General features: G+C 46.1%; 2 protein-coding genes and 1 long non-coding RNA gene across 12 annotated transcripts in view; 2 read left to right on the forward strand and 1 right to left on the reverse strand.

The window, feature by feature from the left end:
- The window catches only part of ska1 (spindle and kinetochore associated complex subunit 1), a 29,959-nt gene extending 28,938 nt beyond the window's left edge, over positions 1–1,021 (reverse strand). The window contains exon 1 of the mRNA XM_061677305.1: positions 774–1,021. The gene's annotated coding sequence lies outside the window, so the exon portion shown is untranslated. The remainder of the gene's footprint in view (positions 1–773) is intronic.
- On the forward strand, positions 286–19,801 carry LOC133402951 (uncharacterized). 2 transcript variants are annotated; one of them, XR_009768593.1, is made up of 4 exons: positions 286–376; positions 800–1,024; positions 19,249–19,309; positions 19,394–19,801. It is a non-coding gene; the product is annotated as an uncharacterized LOC133402951 (long non-coding RNA). The 2 variants fall into 2 exon arrangements; XR_009768592.1 differs by having other exon boundaries at positions 19,249–19,801.
- Positions 19,802–23,028: 3,227 nt separating this feature from the next.
- Positions 23,029–25,119, forward strand: part of dnajc24 (DnaJ (Hsp40) homolog, subfamily C, member 24) — a 30,392-nt gene continuing 28,301 nt past the window's right edge. For 3 of the 9 annotated variants that reach the window (XM_061677195.1, XM_061677199.1, XM_061677200.1), the window contains exons 1-2: positions 23,140–23,556; positions 23,920–24,023. In XM_061677195.1, coding sequence (XP_061533179.1) covers positions 23,529–23,556; positions 23,920–24,023 — 132 coding nt within the window. In that variant the 5' untranslated portion in view covers positions 23,140–23,528. The other 6 variants (XM_061677191.1, XM_061677190.1, XM_061677193.1 and 3 more) reach the window with 6 other exon arrangements.

A 25,119-nucleotide genomic window follows, 5' to 3' on the forward strand; every position in this document is an offset into this window, starting at 1 on the left:
CTCATTTTTGCCATACAGTATTGTAAATAGCTTAAATCTGTTGGTATACTTATTCTGCATGGTTCCTTTTTTCAGACAGACATTAAGTAAGCTCCTTTCACCTTGTTTTGCTATCAACACAGTCATTTCCACACTCCTTAAGTGTATTCTATTCACAAATAATGATGTTGTGATATTATGATTGTTATGTCCACAGATATGAATAGGGAGATACAACAGACCTTTTCATGCCTACAGTGACGCTAAACTAGGAAGGGCAAAGTCGTCAGCGCTTCCCATGTATGTGGTTTGCAAGAAAATCAAAAGAACAATGAGGGCAGCACATTGTGCTGCATACGGTTGTACACAATGCTGTACAATCACAACAAGGGAACTGGTAAAAACTTTTATTTGTTTTAATTATTTTTTTTTTAAATGTACTGTATTGATGGAACATGCTTTGACGTTGACAAAAAAAAGTAAGCCTTGTGAAAATCGGTTCAGAAATAAACAAGTTAACGGTTATTTTCAATATCCATGCTTTGCCTTTGAGGGGAACATTAACACGTAGGCACGCTGGTTAGCCAAGCTAACTTGTCTTCATATTTATGGTTATTTATGCCTGTCTGCGTTGGAATTTACTCTTCAAGGACAGGAAATAAGTCAAAACCTTGACACAGGAAGTTGCAGAACGCTGCGGAAACAATCGCAGTACACATGATTGAATTGGCATTATAAAATATATTTAAAACAAAAATTACACACAAATACTGTGAGTCAAAAAAATCACTTACCTAATGTTGTCTTTGTTGTTTTTCAGGCTCAAAAACAAACAACTTCTTTTTAATGTAAAAGATATCATATGGTGGAAAAGCGAAGAAATAAACCCAAAACACTATCGTTTACTGAAGACTTGCGAAGGCAAAAATGGGTGGCTTGCTCATAGTAGGGATGGGCAAGTACGACCAGCCTTATTTCAAGGTGTGGAGTTGAAGGCTGCTGATAACAGCCACCAGCACTTAAAGCAAAACAAATCTGACATCAGGTAAGTCCTCCTTGCCAGTATTTGGTGCTACACTGTGGCGGTTTGACACATCGGCGAATAATCATGTGTGTCAGAAAGGAAGAAATGTCTCCCGTCACAATTCTATCTCATTGTGTTAATTGAAAATGTATCTATCAAAAGTGCTAGTAGTATTGGTACTCAGTATAAGTATCGGTGAGTACTCGAGTACTCGTACTGGTATCGGTCTGAAAAAAAGTGTCGAAAAAGTGTTCTATTTGAGTAAAACATGTTGAGCATGCCATGTCCAAGAAAGCTTTGCGTTTTGTGTATTTGAACAATACAGAACTTGATGAAATTAAAAGACATTTTTAACATGGCAACTAAGTATCGATACTTAGTATTCGTGAGTACTCGAATGTAAGTACTTATTCTTGTACAAAGTCTGGAAAAAATCCCTACCAGTAACAAAAAATATTCTGACATATTGTCTATTATGCCATATCACTTCTGAAAAAAAAAATCCTTTTAACTATGCATTTCATTGCGCCTGCATGGGTCACTACCACATTAAAAGGCGCAGTCTCAGTTACGGGGTCTATTTCTGTATTTAACACATATATAAGGCGCACCATATTATAGGGCGCAGGCATGTTGTAAAACATATGCTCTCTGAAAACATACGGTAGCATGCATGCACGGTAAAACAATGTTTTTAAAAAGGCAGCGGGAGCAAAACTGAGTTCGGTTGTACTTTATTGAAGTTTTTAACAATGTACTCATGTTATTTTTTGATCAATCCTCATCCACAAATCCATCAAAGTCCTCATCTTCTGTATCCGAAATGAACAGCTGAGCAAGTTCTCCAACAAACACGGCGGGTTCCCTCTCGTCATTGTCAGAGTCAGAGTTATTGTCATCCACAATCCATTCACATATGGTGGCGTAACTGGCCCGGCGTTGCCTCCCAGTCTTAGTTGTACTTGGTTTTTCACAGCGGCTGTGAGATGGGTGCGCGTGGAGTCACAGATCAACAGGGACGGTGACGCATGGAAAAAAAACATCCGGTCTCTTTACGTACACCTCACTCAGCCACTCTCTCATTTTCTCCTCGTCCATCCAGCCCTTTTGATTGGCCTTAACGATGACTTCGGCTGGAAACATTTCTTTAGGCAGCGTCTTCCTCTTAAAAATCACCATAGGAGGCAGTTTCTGTCCATTACCATGGCAACCAAGCACAACAGTAAAAGCCGACTTCTCGTGCCCCATTGTGCGTATCGCTAACGTGGTGGTCCCCTTCTTCTCTACAGTGTTGTTCACCGGGATGTCGAAAGTGAGCGTCCGTGTTGGTGATGTGGTTGGGCTGGATGTGTTTGTCGGCAATCTTTTTCGACCCTAACCAGGATAAGCGGTGTTGAAAATGGATGGATGGATAGTAGAGGGAAGCTTACTGATGCCAGAAGCCCAAGTGCATAACTGGGAATTCATTTTAGCCCCGCCCAAAAAATCCATACAACTGAGATGGTGAAATAGAGTTTGCACGTTTTCAGCACTTATCTTCAAACATATTTATATTTAGAAATAAATCATGAAAATGACTCTTGTTCTTAAAGAAATGATCACTTTTAAGTTGCAATGGAATTGTAAATTAACTGTTAAAGAAGTTAATGGCAAGAGGTAAGCAGCTGTTGGAATGTCTGCTTGTTTTAGTTTGCATTGATCGATAGTGCCGGCCTGAGGAAATGGAAGCTGGAAGAGGTGGTAACCAGAATATAAAGGGTCCAAGACAATTTTGCATGCTCTTGCCTTAGTTCTGGCAGCATGTAAGTCCTCAAGGGTAGATAGGCGGGTACCGACAATTGTTTCAGCAGTTTTCATTGCCCGTTGCAGTCGGAGTTTGTCCTTTTTTGTAGCAGCACCAAACCAGACTGTGATGGAAGAACACAGGACTGATTCAATGGCCGCTGTGTAGAACTGCCTCAACAGCTCCTGTGGCAGGCCGTGCTTCCTCACAAGCCGCAGGAAGTACATCCTTTGCTGGGCCTTTTAGAGGATGGAGTTGATGTTGGTATCTACCAGTGTAGTGTTATCAAGAATCAGTCTTGTATTATGTTTTTAACTTTATTTACCGAGCAGCATGGTATTTTGGCTTATTTACCGAGCAGCATGGTATTTTGGCTTATTTACCGAGCAGCATGGTATTTTGGCTGAACTCTCCAAAAAGTGTGGAAGATGGGTAAACAAATCTCATTAGCGAAATTGCTTTCTCTCACTTCCTGCCGTGGTATGATGTTTGCATGTGACCAAGGGCCTTAATTCAGGACAAAGACAAAACATGATGTGTCTGGGCAGGCAAACAAAAAGCGCACACACATACACATAACACACGCACACACACACACACACACACACACATGCAAACACACTAACACACGCACGCACACACACACTCACGTACCCCCAACCCCCTCCATCACACACTTAGCAGCTGCACCATATGTGTGGGCATGTATTGTTAGATGATTCAGTTTCCATGTCATTTAACATTACATTGTATTTGTCTCTCTAATGAGGTCTGTCTGTTCGAAACATGCAGACAAGAAGACTGATGTTGAATTATTTTTCTAATCAACTTAAAAGTGGCGGCACGGTGGGCGACTGGTTACAGAGCGTTTGCCTCACAGTTGTGAGGATCGGGGTTCAATCCCCGGCCCCGCCTGTGTGGAGTTTGCATGCTTTCCCCGTGCCTGCGTGGGGTTTCTCTGGGCACTCTGGTTTCCTCCCACATCCCAAAAACATGTATTAGGTTAATTGAAGATTCTAATATTGCCCATAGATGTGGATGCAAATGGTTATTTGTTTATATGTGCCCTACGATTGGCTGGCAACCAGTTCAGGGTGTACCCCGCCTCCTGCCCGATGATAGCTGGGATAGGATCCGGCACGCCCGCGACCCATGTGAGCATAAGCGGCTCAGAAAATGGATGGATGGATGCAACTTAAAAGTGATAATTTCTTTAAGAACAAGAGAGTCATTTTCGTGATTTATTTCTAAATATAAATATGTTTGAAGATAAGTGCTGAAATCGTGCAAACTCTATTTCACCATCTCAGTTGTATGGATTTTTTGGGCGGTGCTAAAACGAATTCCCAGTTTCTTCTGGCATCAGTAAGCTTCCCTCTACTAAATAAGTATTGAACGCCTTTTATTCCAACAGTGGCTATTCGGCGCAAAGGGGCCACTTCCTTCGTAATAATAACTTGGCCCATTTCTACCACTAGAGCGTGCAGTTAGCCATGAAGCAATGCCTACAACCTGGAAAAATATATCTTCACTTCGCTTAAGTGTCATGTGTTATTTGGGCTCCAGTCTCTGCCATGTGCACCCACGTGGCGCACATTGTGAGACAGTGGCCACCCGGATGGCTCAGACGCCCCACCCCAGCCCACCAGCGGCTAGAGTAAGTAGCCGTTAGTAGCGGCGCAATGGCGTTAGGCCAATCAGCCTCAGAGTACTTGTTGGCCGGTCGGGACGTCGTGGGGCAAGGAGGAGGAGAAACAAACAACTCAGGGGATCGGTTCATTGTGCTTCTGTGGCCGCCTCAGAGTACACCAAGGGTGACTATGATTCCACCAAATGCCCACTGGGTTTCAACGGCGGCAAAGGAGGGGAAATTCTGCCAGTGCCACTGGCTGACCACCACAGAGTGGCAGTATGTGGCCCGTGAGAACATGTACATCGCTGGGGAGGAGCCTGGAGAGAATGCGCATATTTGATTGACATCAGAAAGTTCTTCGGGGCGGCATTTTCAGAGCATTCAGCAACACGCCCACAGCCTCTGAAAGCTGAGAGAACGTCTCAGTTCTTCACCATTCTGAAGCTTGATTTTTATGTACCAATATATTGCCAATTTTTTAACTTATTCAAAGTTGGCCGGCTTGTAAAAAATACTCTTCTCTGTAGTGTGTCAAATTTATGACATTTTTTTTTTACTTTACAGGCTCTTTAAATAAAGTTCAATGTCAACAGGGCTGGATTTATTTCACTCAATAAAAGTTACAGATAAGATCTATTTGGTTATATTCAAGGCCAAGTAGACATTTGATGACATTTGAAGCCCCCCAATCGCTCCTCAAACTGACTGTAGCTTGTGTAACACCAACATTATTCATTCATTCATTCATCTTCCGTACCGCTTATCCTCACTAGGGTCGCGGGTGTGCAGGCCCGGCCACCAGGTGCTCGCCTTACAGCCCCACCACCAGGCCTGGCTCCAGTGGGGGGCCCCGGTGACCCGCGTCCGGGCAAGGGAAAACGAAGTCCATTGTGTGTCATCATTAGGGGTGTTTGAGCCGTGCTTTGTCTGGTCCCTCACCTAGGACCTGTTTGTCATGGGTGACCCTGCCAGGGGCATAAAGCCCCAGACAACGTAGCTCCTAGGATCACTGGGACACACAAACCCCTCCACCACGACAAGGTGACTGCTCAAGGAGGGGAATTTAAGGACCTTGGAAAGCAAAAACAATTTTCTTGTAAATTTGACAAACCACAGAGAAGAGTGTTGTTAACACTGCCATGTTTGAATGATTAAAAAAATCGGCACATAGACTATATTAAATGAGGTTTCAAACTTGTGTCTGAGTGTGTCTGCTAAATGTGCTGAAACCATGTTCTGCTCAACTGTCAACTGTCAATTAAATGCCACTACTATGACCTGAAAAATGGATGCTACTTAATCTAGCAACTTTCTTATGCCTACACATCCCTACATGTTTGAGGCACGAGATCGATTCTGAGCCAAAAGACGCTGCCCTACCTGAGAATCAACCTCATTGTCATGAGCTGCCCTGCAGTACTATTGTTGGAGCCTAGGTGGTGCTTTGCACCCTCTCCCCTCCACTCCCTCTTTCCAGCACCTTCCTCGACCGCTCACCTATCACCAATCAGCCCTCATTATCACCTGCATTTAAGCCTGCCTGATCCTGGAACGTCAGCGTCGCGTCATCCAGCGGCTGTGGATTTATTGCGGTCAATCAGGTCACACTTCCTTAACACATGCCCCCGGCGAACAAAAGACCAGCCTCACCACGATCCGAGAGCGCCATGGTGAGCCAAACCACCTGCACTGAAAGAAACCAGTGAACTAAATAAAAACAAAATGACGAGACAAGGAATACCTGGACAAAACACGAGTGGCTGGAGAGAATTGATTGGTTGACACGAGGTAGAAGGTTGACAAGAACAGGTGGACACAAGACTAAATGAGCACTTTAGACATGAACAACATAGGACACCGGAAAACATGAAACAAAACAAAACACTATCCAAACCGAAACATAGACCATGACAAATAGCCGTCTTAAAGTGAAGGCTAAATAATGTCTTATTTACCATTTGTAACTAATGTTCTGTGGCACATTGGTTGAGAATCACTGTACCACAGTGTGTGTTTATGGGGTCGGTGGGGGTTGGTGTAGGGTGGGGTGGGGGCCATTAGGAGGCTTCTGTATGGGCGGTCAGGTTCATATGGAGTTAGCAGCTCATAAATATACTGTAGACAGGAAGCCTGACCGTTTATTGCATTAAAACTGTCACAATACAGTTGTATCAGGGTTGAATGGACCCAAAAGCAGACGGAGGCGGAAGAAGTCGAGGAGAATGGTTTTGAATAGAGTTCAGAGTATGATCTTCAAGGCCTGATGGTGGACCGTCAGGAGTAGGAATGGTGGCGTGAGCAGGTGAAAGAGCTTGGTGCGTGGCTTGAGAGTACAGCGAGGCGGGGAGCACGGAAGGAGCACAGAGGATGAAGAAGAACACAGAGGTAAGTACGATGTGGGGAGTAGCGTAGCCTACATGCGAGGAGAAAGCCGGTGTACCACGGATGAACGTTAATACTCTGGTGGTGGAATCGTGGATCTGGCAGGCTTAAATGCAGGCAATGAGGAATGGTGATTGACAACAGGTGCGCGGCCAAGATGGTGCTGATTATTGGGAAGAGAGAGAGAGGGAGAGGGAGAGGGAGAGAGGGGCGGAAAGCGCCACCCACAACAAACCAGCTCGGGGCAGATGTGAAGTCTTTCCTCAGACACAGACAGAGAAGGCTCCGACCAACTCCCGGGTGTCTTTCACCAGGCTGGGACACCAGAAGTGCTGTTGTATGAATTGGATGGTGCGGGTGGTTCCGGGATGACAGTTGAGTTTTGAATTGTGTGCCCACTGGAGAACATCAGAACCTGCCAAACTGGGTACAAACAGCCGGTCAGGAGGTCCAGTCTTGGGATCCGATTGGGTTTTTTGAGTATTTTTAACCACCTGCCACGGAACTAGAGCCCTGAGTGACCTTAAGGAGGCGTTGAGTGGTTTCCCTGCCCTGAACGGGGAGGTCGAAGACCTTTTTAAATTCGGAGGGAAATGACTCAAATGACGCGAGCACCGGGGAGGAATTATGCCACAGCACGGTTGCCCATTTAGCAGCTTTTCTGCATAGGAGGTTGGTGACAAAAGTGACCTTGGATTGTTCGGTAGGGTAGTTCAACGGTTGCCGATTGAATACTAGGGTGCAATTTAAGAGGAATTGGCTGCATGAATCTAAGTTCCTGGAGTAGGGCTCGGGCGGAGGAACGTGAGTCTCTTTCTACAGGAGGTGGGATTGATCGGAGGCTGCGGACTCCGAAGGAATACTCATGGGAGGGTGGCCGGCGTGCATTTGGGAAGATATTTGTTGAGACAGGGTGCTTAATGACTCCATGAGCTCACGGAGAACTTTGTCCTGTCTACCAATGTGGGCGCCTTGGTGGGTGAGCGCTACTCTTAACACCTCCGGGGTTGCTGGGTTCATGATGGCCAGAATATTCTGTCACGATACAATCATATCAGGGTTGACGGAAGAAGTCTTGGAGAACGTGCGGGAAGCGGTGGCGTGAGCAGGTGGAAGAGCTTGGCGGCGTGGCTGGTGAGAACAGTGAGGCGGGGAGCATGGAAGGAGCACTGAGGATGAAGAAGAACATGGAGGTAAGTACCCTTGCGGGGAGTATCGTACCTTACATGCGAGGAGAAAGTCGGTGTACCACGGATGAACGTTAATACTCTGGCAGTGGAATCCTGTTTCTGGCAGACTTAAATGCAGGCAATGATGAATGCTGATTGACAACAGCTGCACGGCCGAGGTGGTGATGATTACTCGGAAGAGAGAGAGAGAGGGCGAGAGGGGCGCAAAGCGCCACCCAAGCTCCAACAGGGCTGGATTTATTTCACTCAATAAAAGTTACAGATAAGATCTATTTGGTTATATTCAAGGCCAAGTAGACATTTGATGACATTTGAAGCCCCCCAATCGCTCCTCAAACTGACTGTAGCTTGTGTAACACCAACATTATTCATTCATTCATTCATCTTCCGTACCGCTTATCCTCACTAGGGTCGCGGGTGTGCCGGAGCCTATCCCAGCTCTCATCAGGCAGGAGGCGGGGTACACCCTGAACTGGTTGCCAGCCAATCGCAGGGCACATAGATAGAAACAAACAACCATTCGCACTCACAGTCATGCCTACGGGCAAATTAGAGTCTCCAATTAATGCATGTTTTTGGGATGTGGGAGGAAACCGGAGTGCCCGGAGAAAACCCACGCAGGCACGGGGAGAAAATGCAAACTCCACACAGGCGGGGCCGGGGATTGAACCCGGGTCCTCAGAACTGTGAGGCTGACGCGCTAACCAGTAAAATCAGATAAATAATAAGTAAAACATTGACCATTAAGTTCTATTTATTGCAGGATGCACCACACTACAGGAACATTTTTAATTTCATTGTCAAGTCGCTTCACTTAGCATAGTGACGATTAATAAATAAAAACGTGAGCCATGTATGCTCTATTTGCAATTGCAATTGTTGTATAGCAAAACGCTCAAATTGAAGGGCAGATGATCTTCGATTGCTGAAGGCATTTTTTTGTTTGTTTTACCATTTTAAAATGACTGCTTTGAAAAAGGACATGAACACATTAAAGCTCATAGTGAATTAAGATTCCATAATGCATTCAATTTCTGAAAACGTTCAGTTTTTAAATTGTACTTGTTTAGGTTTACAGGCACTCTTGCACTGCATGAATGCACATGCACATACAATTAATACAGTCCATGCTTCAACACACACACACTTAGAATTAATTCAGTGCATGCATGAATTCATGACACACATCCTAGGTCTCAACATACACACACACACACACACACACACACAAGCACACAACCAAGCATGCACACCCGCACACAAACACAGAAAAAGTATTGGCTTCAGTGGATATAGGGCATTGCTGGCATTTTTTACATGAATGTAAATTATACAGTCACTGATGGTGTAGTGGTACACTCGCCTGACTTTGGTGGGGGCAGCGTGGGTTCAGTTCCCACTCAGGGACGGTGTGAGTGCCAATGGTTGTCCGTGTGTATATGTGCCCTGCGACTGACTAGCGACCAGTTCAGGGTGTAGTTCGCCTTTTGCCCGAAGTCAGCTGGGATAGGCTCCAGTGCCCCTAACCAGGATAAGTGGTGTTGAAAATGGATGGATGGATGTAAATGATACAAATATTGTCAAATTCTGTTTCAGAAATGCATTTATACTTCCATCTGTCTGATTAATGCTGTGATGTTTATTGTTTGTTGTATTATTTTTGAGTGTTCTCTTTCAATATACCTGTACTGCAGACACACACACGCACACACACACACACACACACACACACAAACACACACGCACACACTCCAATGTGGTTTGCAGACAGTTTTGGTATATGTTACAGTTTCTAATAATATGGTTAATTGGATTACTAATAGGTGGCACGGTGGGCGACTGGTTATAGCGTTAGCCTCACAGTTCTGAGGACCGGGGTTCAATCCCCAGCCCCGCCTGTGTGGAGTTTGCATGTTCTCCCCGTCCCTGCGTGGCTTTTCTCCGGGCACTCCGGTTTCTTCCCACATCCCAAAAACATTCATGGTAGGTTAATTGAAAACTCTAAATTGCCCGTAGGTGTGAGTGTGAGTGTGAATGATTGTTTGTTTGTATGTGCCCTGCGATTGCCTGGCAACCAGTTCAGGGTGTACCCCGCCTCCTGTACGATGATAGCTGGGATAGGCTCCAGCATGCCCGCGACTCTAGTGAGGACTAGCGGATCAGAAAATGGATGGATGGATGGATGAATGGATTACTAATAGACCAGATACAAATGGACAAACGCACGCAAAAAAATGAGTGTCACAGTCATATGCTCTAATATCTTGTACAAGAACAAAACTATATCCGGGTTGGGTTGCGGGGCCAGTAGCTTAAGCAGGGAAGCCCAGACTTCCCTCTCCCCAGCTATTCCGGGGGGATCCCAAGGCATTCCCAGGCCAACCAAGCGACAGTCTTTCCAACATGTCCTAGGTTACCTATCCAGATGCCTGAGATCCACTCCCTCTCGATGTGGAAGAGGAGCAGCTCTATTCTGAGCCCCTCGTGATTTACCATGCTTTTCAGCCTATCAATAAGGGAGAGCCCAGACACCATGCAGAGGAAATTAATCTTGGCCGCTTGTATCCGCAATCTACTTTCATTCATGAGCCACAGCTTGTGATCATAGCTGAGAATGGGAACATCGCTCAACCAATAAATCGAGAGCTTCCCCTTTTGGCTCAGCTCCTTCTTCACTATGACAGATCAATGCAGAGTCCGCATCATTGCAGACGTTTCACCAATTTACATGTGACTCTCCCATTTCATTCTCTCCTCATTTGTCAACAAGACCCCAAGACTCCTGCACTTGAAGGAGGATCCCATTCCCGACCCGGAGAGGGCACTCCGCCCTTTTCCAACTGAGGACAATGGCCTCATATTTGGATTTGCTGATTGTTATCCCAATTGTTTCACACTCAGGTGAGAACCTGTCCAGTGAGAGTTGAAGATTAAGTCTTCATGAACTCAACAGAATCACATAATCTGCAAAAAGCAGAGCTGTAATACTGAGACCAGCGAACTGGACCCACTCAACACTTCAGCTGCGCCTAGAAATTCTGTCCATAAAGGAACAGAATCACTGACAAAACGCAGTCTGTCTTCCTTTCTTACTAGGGTGGCTGAGGAGTGTGTTCATTCTGTAGGTCGAACACAGCGCCGGGTCCCCCTTATGAAAAAGGAGGACCATCACCCTGGTCTGTTCAAACCCAGGGTTGGCTGGACCATGCAGGATACCACTGTTACTCATGAACATAGTGCTTGCTTTCTGGGTTGGTAGTTGAGCTTTTTGTTTTTCTTAATTGTCAATTTAAGGACCTCCATCCATCCATCCATCCATTTTCTACCGCTTATCCGGGTCGGGTCGCAGGGGCAGTAGCTTTAGCAGGGACGCCCAGACTTCCCTCTCCCGAGCCACTTCATCCAGCTCTTCCGGAGGGATCCTGAGGCGTTCCCAGGCCAGCCGAAGGACGTAGTCTCTCCAGCGTGTCCTGGGTCATCCCCGGGGTCTCCTCCCGGTGGGACGTGCCCGGAACACCCCACCAGGGAGGCGTCCGGGAGGCATCCGAATCAGATGCCCCAGCCACCTCATCTGGCTCCTCTCAATGCGGAGGAGCAGCGGCTCTACTCTGAAATCCTCCTGGATGACCGAGCTTCTCACCCTATCTCTAAGGGAGAGCCCGGACACCCTGCGGAGGAAACTCATTTCGGCCGCTTGTATCCGGGATCTCGTTCTTTCGGTCACGACCCACAGCTCATGACCATAGGTGAGGGTAGGAACGAAGATCGACCGGTAAATTGAGAGCTTCGCCTTTCGGCTTAGCTCCTTCTTTACCACAACGGACCGATACAAAGTCCGCATCACTGCAGACGCTGCACCGATCCGTCTGTCGATCTCCCGTTCCATTCTTCCCTCACTCGTGAACAAGACCCCAAGATACTTGAACTCCTCCACTTGGGGAAGGATCTCATCCCCGACCTGGAGAGGGCATGCCACCCTTTTCCGACTGAGGACCATGGTCTCAGATTTGGAGGTGCTGATTCTCATCCCAGCCCCTTCACACTCGGCTGCGAACTGCTCCAGTGAGAGTTGGAGCTCACGGTTTGATGAAGCCAACAGAACCACATCATCAGCAAAAAGCAGAGATGCAATACTGAGGCCACCAAACCGGACCCCCTCTACGCCTTGGCTGCGCCTAGAAATTCTGTCCATAAAAGTTATGAACAGAATCGGCGACAAAGGGCAGCCTTGGCGGAGTCCAACCCTCACCGGGAACGAGTCCGACTTACTGCCGGATATGCGGACCAAATTCTGACTCCGGTCGTACAGGGACCGAACAGCCCGTATCAGGGTGTTCGGTACCCCATAATCCTGAAGCACCCTCCACAGGACTCTCCGAGGGACACGGTCGAACGCCTTCTCCAAGTCCACAAAACACATGTAGACTGGTTGGGTGAACTCCCATTCACCCTCGAGGACCCTGCCGAGGGTGTAGAGCTGGTCCACTGTTCCACGGCCAGGACGAAAACCACACTGCTCCTCCTGAATCTGAGATTCGACTTCCCGACGGACCCTCCTCTCCAGCACCCCTGAATAGACCTTACCAGGGAGGCTGAGCAGTGTGATGCCCCTGTAGTTGGAACACACCCTCCGGTCCCGCTTCTTAAAAAGGGGGACCACCACCCCAGTCTGCCAATCCAGAGGCACTGTCCCCGATGTTCACGCGATGTTGCAGAGGCGTGTCAACCAGGACAGCCCCACAACATCCAGAGCCTTTAGGAACTCCGGGCGAATCTCATCCACCCCCGGGGCCCTGCCACCGAGGAGCTTTTTAACTACCTCGGTGACCTCAAACCCAGAGATAGGAGAGCCCGCCTCAGAGAACCCACACTCTGCTTCCTCATGGGAAGGCGTGTCGGTGGGTTTGAGGAGGTCTTCGAAGTATTCTCCCCACCGACTCACAACGTCCCGAGCCGAGGTCAGCAGCGCCCCATCCCCGCTATACACAGTGTTGGTGGTGCACTGTTTTCCTCTCCTGAGACGTCGGATGGTGGACCAGAATTTCCTCAAAGCCGTCCGGAAGTCTTTCTCCATGGCCTCACCGAACTCCTCCCACACCCGAGTTTTTGCTTTAGCGACCACCAGAGCTGCATTCCGCTTGGCCAGCCGGTACCCATCAGCTGCCTCAGGAGTCCCACAGGCCAAAAAGGCCCAATAGGACTCCTTCTTCAGCACCTCACCGTTGGTGTCCACCAACGGGTTCGGGGATTGCTGCCACGACAGGCACCGACCACCTTACGGCCACAGCTCCGGTCGGCCGCCTCAGCAATGGAGGCGTGGAACATGGTCCACTCGGACTCGATGTCCCCAGCCTCCCCCGGAACATGAGCAAAGTTCTGTCGGAGGTGGCAGTTGAAACTCCTTCTGACAGGGGATTCTGCCAGACGTTCCCAGCAGACCCTCACAATACGTTTGGGCCTGCCACGTCGGACCGGCATCTTCCTCCACCATCGGAGCCAACTCACCACCAGGTGGTGATCAGTTGACAGCTCCGCCCCTCTCTTCACCCGAGTGTCCAAGACATGTGGCCGCAAGTCCGATGACATGACCACAAAGTCGATCATCGAACTGCGACCTAGGGTGTCCTGGTGCCAAGTGCACGTGTGGACACCCTTATGCTTGAACATGGTGTTCGTTATGGACAATCCATGACGAGCACAGAAGTCCAATAACAGAACACCGCTCGGGTTCTGATCGGGGGGGGGGGGGCGTTCCTCCCAATCACGCTCTTCCAGGTCTCACTGTCATTGCCCACGTGAGCATTGAAGTCCCCCAACAGAACAATGGAATCCCCAGCGGGAGCGCTCTCCAGCACCCCCTCCAAGGACTCCAAAAAGGGTGGGTACTCTGAACTGTTGTTTGGTGCATAGGCACAAACAACAGTCAGGACCCGTCCCCCCACCCGAAGGCGGAGGGAGGCTACCATCTCGTCCACCGGGGTGAACCCCAACGTACAGGCGCCGAGCCGGGGGGCAATACGTATACCCACACCTGCTCGGCGCCTCTCACCGTGGGCAACTCCAGAGTGGAAGAGAGTCAAACCCCTTTCGAGAGGACTGGTACCAGAGCCCAAGCTGTGTGTGGAGGCGAGTCCGACTATATCTAGTCGGAACTTCTCGACCTCACACACCATCTCGGGCTCCTTCCCTGCCAGAGAGGTGACATTCCATGTCCCTAGAGCCAGCTTCTGTAGCCGGGGATCGGATCGCCAAGGTCCCCGCCTTCGGCCACCGCCCAGCTCACACTGCACCCAACCCCTATGGCCCCTCCCACAGGTGGTGAGCCCATGGGAAGGGGGACCCACGTTACCCTTTCGGGCTGTGCCCGGCTGGGCCCCATGGGTGCAGGCCCGGCCACCAGGTGCTCGCCTTACAGCCCCACCACCAGGCCTGGCTCCAGTGGGGGGCCCCGGTGACCCGCGTCCGGGCAAGGGAAAACGAAGTCCATTGTTTGTCATCATTAGGGGTGTTTGAGCCGTGCTTTGTCTGGTCCCTCACCTAGGACCTGTTTGTCATGGGTGACCCTGCCAGGGGCATAAATCCCCAGACAACTTAGCTCCTAGGATCACTGGGACACACAAACCCCTCCACCACGACAAGGTGACTACTCAAGGAGGGGAATTTAAGGACCTTGGAAAGCAAAAACAATTTTCTTGTAAATTTGACAAACCACAGAGAAGAGTGTTGTTAACACTGCCATGTTTGAATGATTAAAAAAATCGGCACATAGAGTATATTAAATGAGGTTTCAAACTTGTGTCTGAGTGTGTCTGCTAAATGTGCTGAAACCATGTTCTGCTCAACTGTCAACTGTCAATTAAATGCCACTACTATGACCTGAAAAATGGATGCTACTTAATCTAGCAACTTTCTTATGCCTACACATCCCTACATGTTTGAGGCACGAGACCGATTCTGAGCCAAAAGACGCTGCCCTACCTGAGAATCAACCTCATTGTCATGAGCTGCCCTGCAGTACTATTGTTGGAGCCTAGGTGGTGCTTTGCACCCTCTCCCCTCCACTCCCTCTTTCCAGCACCTTCCTCGACCGCTCACCTATCACCAATCAGCCCTCTTTATCACCTGCATTTAAGCCTGCCTGATCCTGGAACGTCAGCGTCGCGTCATCCAGCGGCTGTGGATTTATTGCGGTCAATCAGGTCACACTTCCTTAACACATGCCCCCGGCGAACAAAAGACCAGCCTCACCACGATCCGAGAGCGCCGTGGTGAGCCAAACCACCTGCACTGAAAGAAACCAGTGAACTAAATAAAAACAAAATGACGAGACAAGGAATACCTGGACAAAGCACGAGTGGCTGGAGGGAATTGATTGGTTGACACGAGGTAGAAGGTTGACAAGAACAGGTGGACACAAGACTAAATGAGCACTTTAGACATGAACAACATAGGACACCGGAAAACATGAAACAAAACAAAACACTATCCAAACCGAAACATAGACCATGACAAATAGCCGTCTTAAAGTGAAGGCTTAATAATGTCTTATTTACCATTTGTAACTAATGTTCTGTGGCACATTGGTTGAGAATCACTGTACCACAGTGTGTGTTTATGGGGTCGGTGGGGGTTGGTGTAGGGTGGGGTGGGGGCCATTAGGAGGCTTCTGTATGGGCGGTCAGGTTCATATGGAGTTAGCAGCTCATAAATATACTGTAGACAGGAAGCCTGACCGTTTATTGCATTAAAACTGTCACAATACAGTTGTATCAGGGTTGCATGGACCCAAAAGCAGACGGAGGCGGAAGAAGTCGAGGAGAATGGTTTTGAATAGAGTTCAGAGTATGATCTTCAAGGCCTTATGGTGGACCGTCAGGAGTAGGAATGGTGGCGTGAGCAGGTGAAAGAGCTTGGTGCGTGGCTTGAGAGTACAGCGAGGCGGGGAGCACGGAAGGAGCACAGAGGATGAAGAAGAACACAGAGGTAAGTACGATGTGGGGAGTAGCGTAGCCTACATGCGAGGAGAAAGCCGGTGTACCACGGATGAACGTTAATACTCTGGTGGTGGAATCCTGCATCTGGCAGGCTTAAATGCAGGCAATGATGAATGCTGATTGACAACAGGTGCGCGGCCAAGATGGTGCTGATTATTGGGAAGAGAGAGAGAGGGAGAGGGAGAGGGAGAGAGGGGCGGAAAGCGCCACCCACAACAAAGCAGCTCGGGGCAGATGTGAAGTCTTTCCTCAGACACAGACAGAGAAGGCTCCGACCAACTCCCGGGTGTCTTTCACCAGGCTGGGACACCAGAAGTGCTGTTGTATGAATTGGATGGTGCGGGTGGTTCCGGGATGACAGTTGAGTTTTGAATTGTGTGCCCACTGGAGAACATCAGAACCTGCCAAACTGGGTACAAACAGCCGGTCAGGAGGTCCAGTCTTGGGATCCGATTGGGTTTTTTGAGCATTTTTAACCACCTGCCACGGAACTAGAGCCCTGAGTGACCTTAAGGAGGCGTTGAGTGGTTTCCCTGCCCTGAACGGGGAGGTCGAAGACCTTTTTAAATTCGGAGGGAAATTACTCAAATGACGCGAGCACCGGGGAGGAATTATGCCACAGCACGGTTGCCCATTTAGCAGCTTTTCTGCATAGGAGGTTGGTGACAAAAGTGACCTTGGATTGTTCGGTAGGGTAGTTCAACGGTTGCCGATTGAATACTAGGGTGCAATTTAAGAGGAATTGGCTGCATGAATCTAAGTTCCTGGAGTAGGGCTCGGGCGGAGGAACGTGAGTCTCTTTCTACAGGAGGTGGGATTGATCGGAGGCTGCGGACTCCGAAGGAATACTCATGGGAGGGTGGCCGGCGTGCATTTGGGAAGATACTTGTTGAGACAGGGTGCTTAATGACTCCATGAGCTCACGGAGAACTTTGTCCTGTCTACCAATGTGGGCGCCTTGGTGGGTGAGCGCTACTCTTAACACCTCCGGGGTTGCTGGGTTCATGATGGCCAGAATATTCTGTCACGATACAATCATATCAGGGTTGACGGAAGAAGTCTTGGAGAACGTGCGGGAAGCGGTGGCGTGAGCAGGTGGAAGAGCTTGGCGGCGTGGCTGGTGAGAACAGTGAGGCGGGGAGCATGGAAGTAGCACTGAGGATGAAGAAGAACATGGAGGTAAGTACCCTTGCGGGGAGTATCGTACCTTACATGCGAGGAGAAAGTCGGTGTACCACGGATGAACGTTAATACTCTGGCAGTGGAATCCTGTTTCTGGCAGACTTAAATGCAGGCAATGATGAATGCTGATTGACAACAGCTGCACGGCCGAGGTGGTGATGATTACTCGGAAGAGAGAGAGAGAGGGCTAGAGGGGCGCAAAGCGCCACCCAAGCTCCAACAAAGGAACTGCAGGGGCAGACCATGACAAAAACAAACTGATGTATCTTAAATTCAATTATAAATGTCACAGCTAGCCAGTTAGGGGCAGTAAGACTGGTGTGATGTGCACATAACTTGTGCCAAAGCATTACTAAATGACTTTGGTTACCTGTGAGTCAAAGAAAAGGTCAGTAAAAAAATAACACCTGTTATGGGCATCCTTGCAAACATTTTTAGATAAGACGCCTAGGTGGGTAGACGGGTTGTTTCGAATGAAGATTAAGATTTTGATTTGACTGTTTATTCATAGTGGTTTAGCTGAAGATTTTCATTTTCATGACTTCCATTTTCATGTATTAGGAAAGTTAACATGAGCCTACAGTAAAAGATCTATCTACGAACATGTGAACATACATACAGTACAGTACATACTACATTTCAGCCAAAAGGGGCCTTCCCTCTAATACATGCCGTGCATGCGCCCATACTGGGTATTTCATCCTCCTAAGGTAAACAAATGTCTTCCTCAAACAGATGCCACCATTTTTTTAATTGCATCAGTTCGTTGATCCTTAGGTTGTTACCTGCTGAGCCTTTTTAAATTATGTTACTTACCCTAACAGCAGCATCAAAGAAAGAAAGTTAACAGCAAAAATTAAACGCAACAATTATTACATGGTTTAATAATATTTTAAAAAGGTGCTTGTACAAATAAAGCTTAGTCACCTGATAGACAACTTCCCCTCTCTGCAGGTGAGTAATTAAATGCCCAAGCCCACTATGAGGAAATGCAGCACAGTACAGTTTATACTGGTGACAAAAGGAAAATGATTTTAAAAAGATTTTGGGGTTGTTGCTCTAGCGGTAGAAATAAGAGTGTTTGTGTGAATTGGTAAAACATTCTCCCTGGGTTAAGTAGAGGTTCAGATGAAGTAGATTTTTGAACTGGTTCCATCTAGGCAAATAAGTCAGTCATGCATTGTCTAAAGAGTCGTTACTGTGTTTAGTTGATCTTTCCTGTCTCTAATGAACCAGAGCTTGTTGTTATTATAAAGTGTGTTATTTTTTCAAATCACACTTATCTAATGAACATCTGTTCCATTTGCCTCAGTGGTAACCTGCACACACAGACAATTTTTTTAATTGGTTAAAAACAAAAACAGCCCGTTTTAAATGTTCTGACTACAGGGGAACCTCCAAAGTCGAAATCTGCTGTAATCAAAAACATACAAACACTCTCATTGAGTTAACTCACTAAAACATTTTGTTAACATACAAATCAGCGCAATAAAAGTCATGTTGTAACACCTCACAGTTCGATTTTTTTTCACTTAAACTGTCAGTAAAATGTGTAAAAGTATGAAATCATCCTGTTATGTAATGTAAAACATTAAATCAGCAATGAAAACGCTACCTTTTGATAACATGGAACACAAAAACTTAACTGGACTCAAATACATGACACCAGTCACAAGAGCCAATCAAAATCCTTTACTCACAAAAAAACTTCAGTAATCTTGGTCAATTGTCAACCAAGCAGTGTCGAACAAACTTTGTAATGTTTGTTACATTGCTTGTTTGACAATGACATTGTTGATCTGGAACTGTGCAAAATACATTTGTCTAGTGAGATATTTGTATTACTAGATGAGAAGGGATTTGCCTTCTGTTGTGTTCACATGACACATGATTAAAATAAAAACTTTTGAAGAGAGAAAAAAACAAATGTTGTTACTTCACGTGTGTTGAAGCCTGTTAGGTCTGCAATCTCAGAGCCATGAGCTCTGCCCCAGAGGGCATGTGTGTGTGTGTGTGTGTTTGGTTTCTTGCAGGTGTGGTGCATTGGAGCTACTCAGCAGCTGTTTTCTATCCCCAATTAGCTGCCCTATTTAATATGGCCCTGGACTCCACCACCGCCAGATTATCTACTATCTCCTTTGAGTTTGTAATCTCACGATTGTCTACCCTTTAGCCCCCTTAAAACTTTTGACAATTGTTCTGATCCGCTCTTGCTCTTTGTCACAGCCTGCCACCTGCCTCTGTTCCCTGCCAACCTGCATTTGTTTCCTCCCACTTACTGACCATCGGACTCGTCCGTTGCAAGCCTGCTCATCTCCAGAACCTGCCAACCCGGACACAGCCCATGAAACCTCCTCGCCCGCCTGCAGCTATCTGCCTCCGACCAAGTGATAGCCCAATAAACATTCGTTCTTTAACTGTCCATTCCCTCGCCTCTGCTTTTGGGTCCAACTCATTATCAGAGTCCTGACAGAAGCCAAATTTTGTGAAAAAGACAATTTGTTCCTTTGTGTGCTTCTATTGGTGGAAAACAAGAAGGCTAATCTAACTTGTCCTGTATTGCAATCCAGGGTTTTCCTTCCCCATAGTATTTTAAATACTTTTTGTAAGGCAAGGATGGCTGCAGACTCACAAGCACAAGTAAAGAACAAAGAAAACCACCTCGTCAGTCAATCATTACTGTTATGACCTCAGCTCAAAAGCCTCAACAAAATCGTGACAAAAAAGGCATGCAAAGATTACCCATTATTAAAGTATATAAATCAAATGAAACCCAATTGAACTAAATCAGAGATAGTTAAACTGAATTATGATGTGAAATAATAAATAATAATAATAAAAATATATATAATTTTTATTTTTTTCAGTACAGTCATTCATGTAGTGAGTGGATGAGTAGATGTACAGTATGCATGGGTGTATGTATTCTAAGTATCTATTCTAAGGTTAACAAACCATCAAACCCAGCACTAAATGATGGGAATGCAGGCTGGATGTGCTTCATCCTGTAGCCAGGGGTAGAAAGCTGAGGAGAATAGCAGGAAGTGAAACGTGCTCCGATGTACTGTCCAAGTTATCCAGACACTCATTTTCAGACTACCACAGATACTGCAACTGGATCTAGGGAACTCAGGATCTGTAAGCACAGATCCTGATCAATTAGTATAGGAGAACAGTCCCCTTTGTGGGTAAGAGAAGAATTTACACAGGAATTTCACAGGAATGGCTTCAAAATATTTATGTGACAAGTGAGATGAGTTCCTCCGACTTGGCATTGCAATTACACAGTCTGAAACTTGCTTTAGCACAGTATATGGTCCAGTAGTAACCCATCTCGCAGCTCTACCGCGCAGGTTAATTCCAAGGGCAATTTTTACTTTATCAGTGGCACAACTTAGTGGCTGCAGATCAAACACTAGAGAACAGTTTAAAAATAAAATTGGCTACAGGAACCTACATCCCCATAGTCAGGCTCGGAAGGGGGAACGTGAGGTTCTTTATGGAGGGGGGGGGGGTTCCCAGAGAATTTTGTCCTGTCGTCCGATGTGGGCGCCTTTGTGAACGAACGCTTCCCTTAAACGCTTCAGGAGTCGCTGGGCCCATGCTGGCCAGAGTCTTCGCTCACGGTTTGAAACCAAATGGGTGCTGGCACATCTGAGCCGATTTCCGGTCTGGTCGCCCCCCTCCACTTGACTGCTCTTCCAGTTTTAATGCATCATACACCCGTCTGTGGGGGAGGGCAGGATTGGGCTGGGGACCCCACCCCCCAAGCCCCCAAGGTGGAGGAACAGTTAGAAAGAGGAATGAAGATTAGCCGAAGTAAAACAGAATGTTCATGAATGAGAGGGGTGTAGGACTTTAAATACTTGGGGTCTACAGTCCAGAGCAAATGTAAGTGTGGTAAGGAAGTAAAGAAACAGGTCCAAGCAGGTTGGAACGGGTGGAGGAAGGTGTCAGGTGTGTTATGTGAGAGAAGAGTCTCTGCTAGGATGAAGGGCAAAGTTTAAAAGACAGTGGTGAGGCCAGCCATGATGTACGGATTAGAGACGGTGGCACTGAAGAGACAACAGGAAGCAGAGCTGGAGGTGGCGGAAATGAAGATGTTCAGGTTCGCTCTAGGAGTGACCAGGTTGGATAAAATTTAAACTGAAAACAAAGTCATCAGAGGGACAGCCAAGGTTCAATGTTTTGGAGACAAAATTAGAGAGAGCAGACTTCGATGGTTTGGACACGTTCAGAGGAGAAATAGTGAGTATATTTGTAGAATGGTGATGAGGATGGAGCTGCCAGACAAGAGAGCTAGAGGAAGACCAAAGAGAAGGTTGATGGATGACGTGAGGGAAGACATGAGGGCAGTTGGTGTTACAGAGGAGGTTGCAGGAGATAGGCTTACAGGGAAAAGGATGACACACTGTGGCGACCCCTAATGGAACAAGCCGAAAGGAAGAAGAAGAAAAATTGTCAGATGGCACACAACCAGGCAAAGGAATCAAGAATCTCGATTTACATGTTGAGGAAGGGTAACCGGCACGGTGGACGAATGGTTAGCACATGTGCCTCACCGTTCTGGAGACCGGGGATAAAATCCCGGCCCCGCCTGTGTGGAGTTTGCATGTTCTCCCTGCGCCTGGGTGGGTTTTCTCCGGGCACTCTGGTTTCCTCCCTCATCCCAAAAACATGCGTGGTAGGTTGATTGAAGACTCTAAATTGCCCGTAGGTGTGAATTTGTATGCGAATAGTTGTTTGTGCCCTGCGATTGGTTGGTGACCGGTTCAGGTTGTACCCCGCCTCCCGCCCGAAGAGAGCTGGGATAGGCTCCAGCAGCCCGCGACCCTAGTGAGGATAAGCGGCAAAGAAAATGGATGGCTGGAGGAAGGGTAACCAGCTATCTACGTATATATGTAATTGATTTTTTTCATTCAGCTATTTCTTTCTAACGCCATACATGATGATATTTCGCCAAATCTATTCACATACCATCCTCAAATCCTTTCAGAGTTCCATCTCAAATGCTCACATATATACTTGTGGGAAAAAAAAATATTTGCTATGTGCTATTATCATAAAAATAATACATATTTTAAATATGAAATACTTCACTCTGAGTGTGTGGAGTGTGCAGTTAATCTCTATAATTTCCCTTTTTGAATTGAACTACCTAATAAAAGATTTACACTATTCACGTGTGAGCATGATTGACATGAACTCATGAATGCCAGTGATGTGTGCGAGGTGATTGACGTGCTCGCATGAACGCATTTGCGTAGTGTTGATGAGAGCAAGACGCGTGTGTATGAGAGCATTTGAGTAGTGATAATGAGAGCAAGACTCGTGTGTATGAGAGCATTTGAGTAGTGTCAATGAGAGCATTTGAGTAGCCAATGAGAGCATTTGTGAAGTGTTAATGAGAGCAAGACTCGTGTGTATGAGAGCATTTGAGTAGTGTCAATGAGAGCATTTGAGTAGTGTATATGAGAGCATTTGAATAGTGTAAATGAGAGCATTTGACTCGTGTAAATGAGAGCATTTGACTCGTGTAAATGAGAGCATTTGAGTAGTGTTAATGAGAGCAAGACTTGTATGTATGAGAGCATTTCAGTAGTGTCATTGAGAGCATTTGAGTAGTCAATGAGAGCATTTTAGTCGTGGTTAATGAGAGCAAGACTTGTGTGTATGAGAGCATTTGAGTAGTACTTAAGAGCCTTTCAGTAGTTTGAGTCTGTGAAAGCAGTTGAATAGTAAGTGTGAGAGCTAATCCTGAAAAATGTCCCTAACGGCCCCTCATAGTTTTTTGTTTATACTGCCCTGCGATTGGCTGGCAAACAATTCAGGGTGTCGCCCCCCGCCTCCGTGTCGACGCTCGTCTCCAAGCAGCAAATCTTGAATGAGGCATCGTCACCGGTCTCCACTATGCCACATCTAATATGGCGGCGTAATTGATGTACAATTCAGAAGTTAAGGTGGTGTGTATTTATAAAAATATGCTTATCACTGCCATGATATTCGTGTATTTGGTTTCGGCGTATATGCGTTCGGATTCTCTGATGCGATCAGTGACTGTAAACACATTGAAGTTGAATTTGTATAACTTGAAATATTACGTGTAGCAGACAATCAGAAATTGAATATAGGAATTAAATTGGGATTGTGCCTTGAGTGTAAATTCAGCCATATGTGCTAAATTGTCTCTTTCTTCGTTTGTATTCTGAAGGGAAAAGGACTGTCGGGTGTGTACGCACCAATAATCGGTTGTGAGACACGGAACTAATATTTGCACCCTTTTTTTCCCCCTGCGGACTGACAACAACAGCCCGCACCTTTGCTCGGAAGAATAGACATATCATAACAACCTTTCAAGTCTATGGCTAACGACAACAGCGTTTCCCCAGGTTTGACCAATTCAGACAAACGAAATGTGTGTTTTTCAGCTCATTGTGGTTATTAGCTGATTGACGGTTTGATCCGCCACATTGTTCACGGGTGTGCCTTTTTGTAGTTTGCCAACACGTTTGAGGATGTCAGTGTTTGCGTTTTAATAAACGCCAACGAAAATACTTTTTATTGTTCGTTTTTAAGTAATCACGTTTGACGTATAACGCGGCAAGACCGTTTGCTTACATATCACAAAACAAACAAACAAACAAACAAACAAAAAAATGCCCAATCCAAACTGACTGGAACTAAAATTAAATGAGTTTGAGTTTGGCAGGTTTGGTGGGCTTGGTTTCTGTTAATATGTATTTTTCGTACAGGTATGTGTGAGGCAGTAGAGAAGGATTTGTATGCTGTTCTCGGAGCCAGCCCTTCAGATTCACTCCAGCAGCTCCGACACAGATATCAGAAGCTGGCCTTACAGGTAAAATTATGCATATGTATATGGTTGTTTATTTGATTTCGGGCACTTTGGATTCTTGTTTTTCTCAAAAATAAAATGTCACAAAAACTATATATGCACCTACCTTACCTTAATTGTCACCTTTTTGTGAGTCAGAATCTGTTCATGTCCATATATATTGATTTAAGATATGTATATTTTTAATTTGTTCTTTTTGCCAGATACCCTATAGCAGGGGTGTCAAACTTTTTTTTTTTTTTTTTTTTGGTCTCGGGCCGCATTGTAGTTATGATTTAGTTTGAACAGTGAAACCATGTAAATGTTTAATCACCAAAACATATTATTACCATTACACAACATATTGAGGGATAACTAGTTTTGAAATCAGAAGACAAGGATAATAGTTTGTTCAAGTTGTTCAAGTTACTGTGGAAGAAGGGTTTGGTAACAGAAAAATGCAATATCTCAACATTATTGTTGATTATTATGACAATTTGGAATTTGGGTACAGATTTTAGCAAAAATCACAGAGGTTGACGAGCATGATTTGCTTTCGCGGGCCACATAAAATGATGTGGCGGGCCGCATCTGGCCCTGGCCTTGAGTTTGACACCTATGCCCTAGCGAAATGTCATTACCGCCACAATGTCATATTGATTATAAATTTATTAATCTTGTGTTGGTAATGATGTGATGGTAATGACATTTCAAAGTTTTTAGCTAACTGTGCTATGCTTGTAGAGTTAGCTTAAAATTTTCTTTTAGCTAGCTAGCCCTGTACAACATTTTTATATGATTATCAAGTTTTTACAGGAAAATATTTAAACATATTAAGACTACAAGCCATTTGGTAATGACATGCAATAAAAATATGATGTGACTTCAGGGTACAAATGAGGAAAAAACTTACTCTTCCAGTTATCATAATATCTGACTTCTCTCTGGCCTAGCATGTGCTTGAGTGACAAGACAAAATGACACAGGGAATTCAAGAACCATTTTTGAATAAACTTTATTGATCTGAAAATGGTCAATGTGGCGGTAATGACAGCAACTTTAAGGGACAGACATATTTTAGTAAAAATAAAAGACAGAATTTGAAATGTTTTGTATATAT

This window comes from Phycodurus eques, chromosome 5 (genome assembly GCF_024500275.1).
Source record: "Phycodurus eques isolate BA_2022a chromosome 5, UOR_Pequ_1.1, whole genome shotgun sequence".
Classification (NCBI taxonomy): Eukaryota; Metazoa; Chordata; class Actinopteri; order Syngnathiformes; family Syngnathidae; genus Phycodurus; species Phycodurus eques.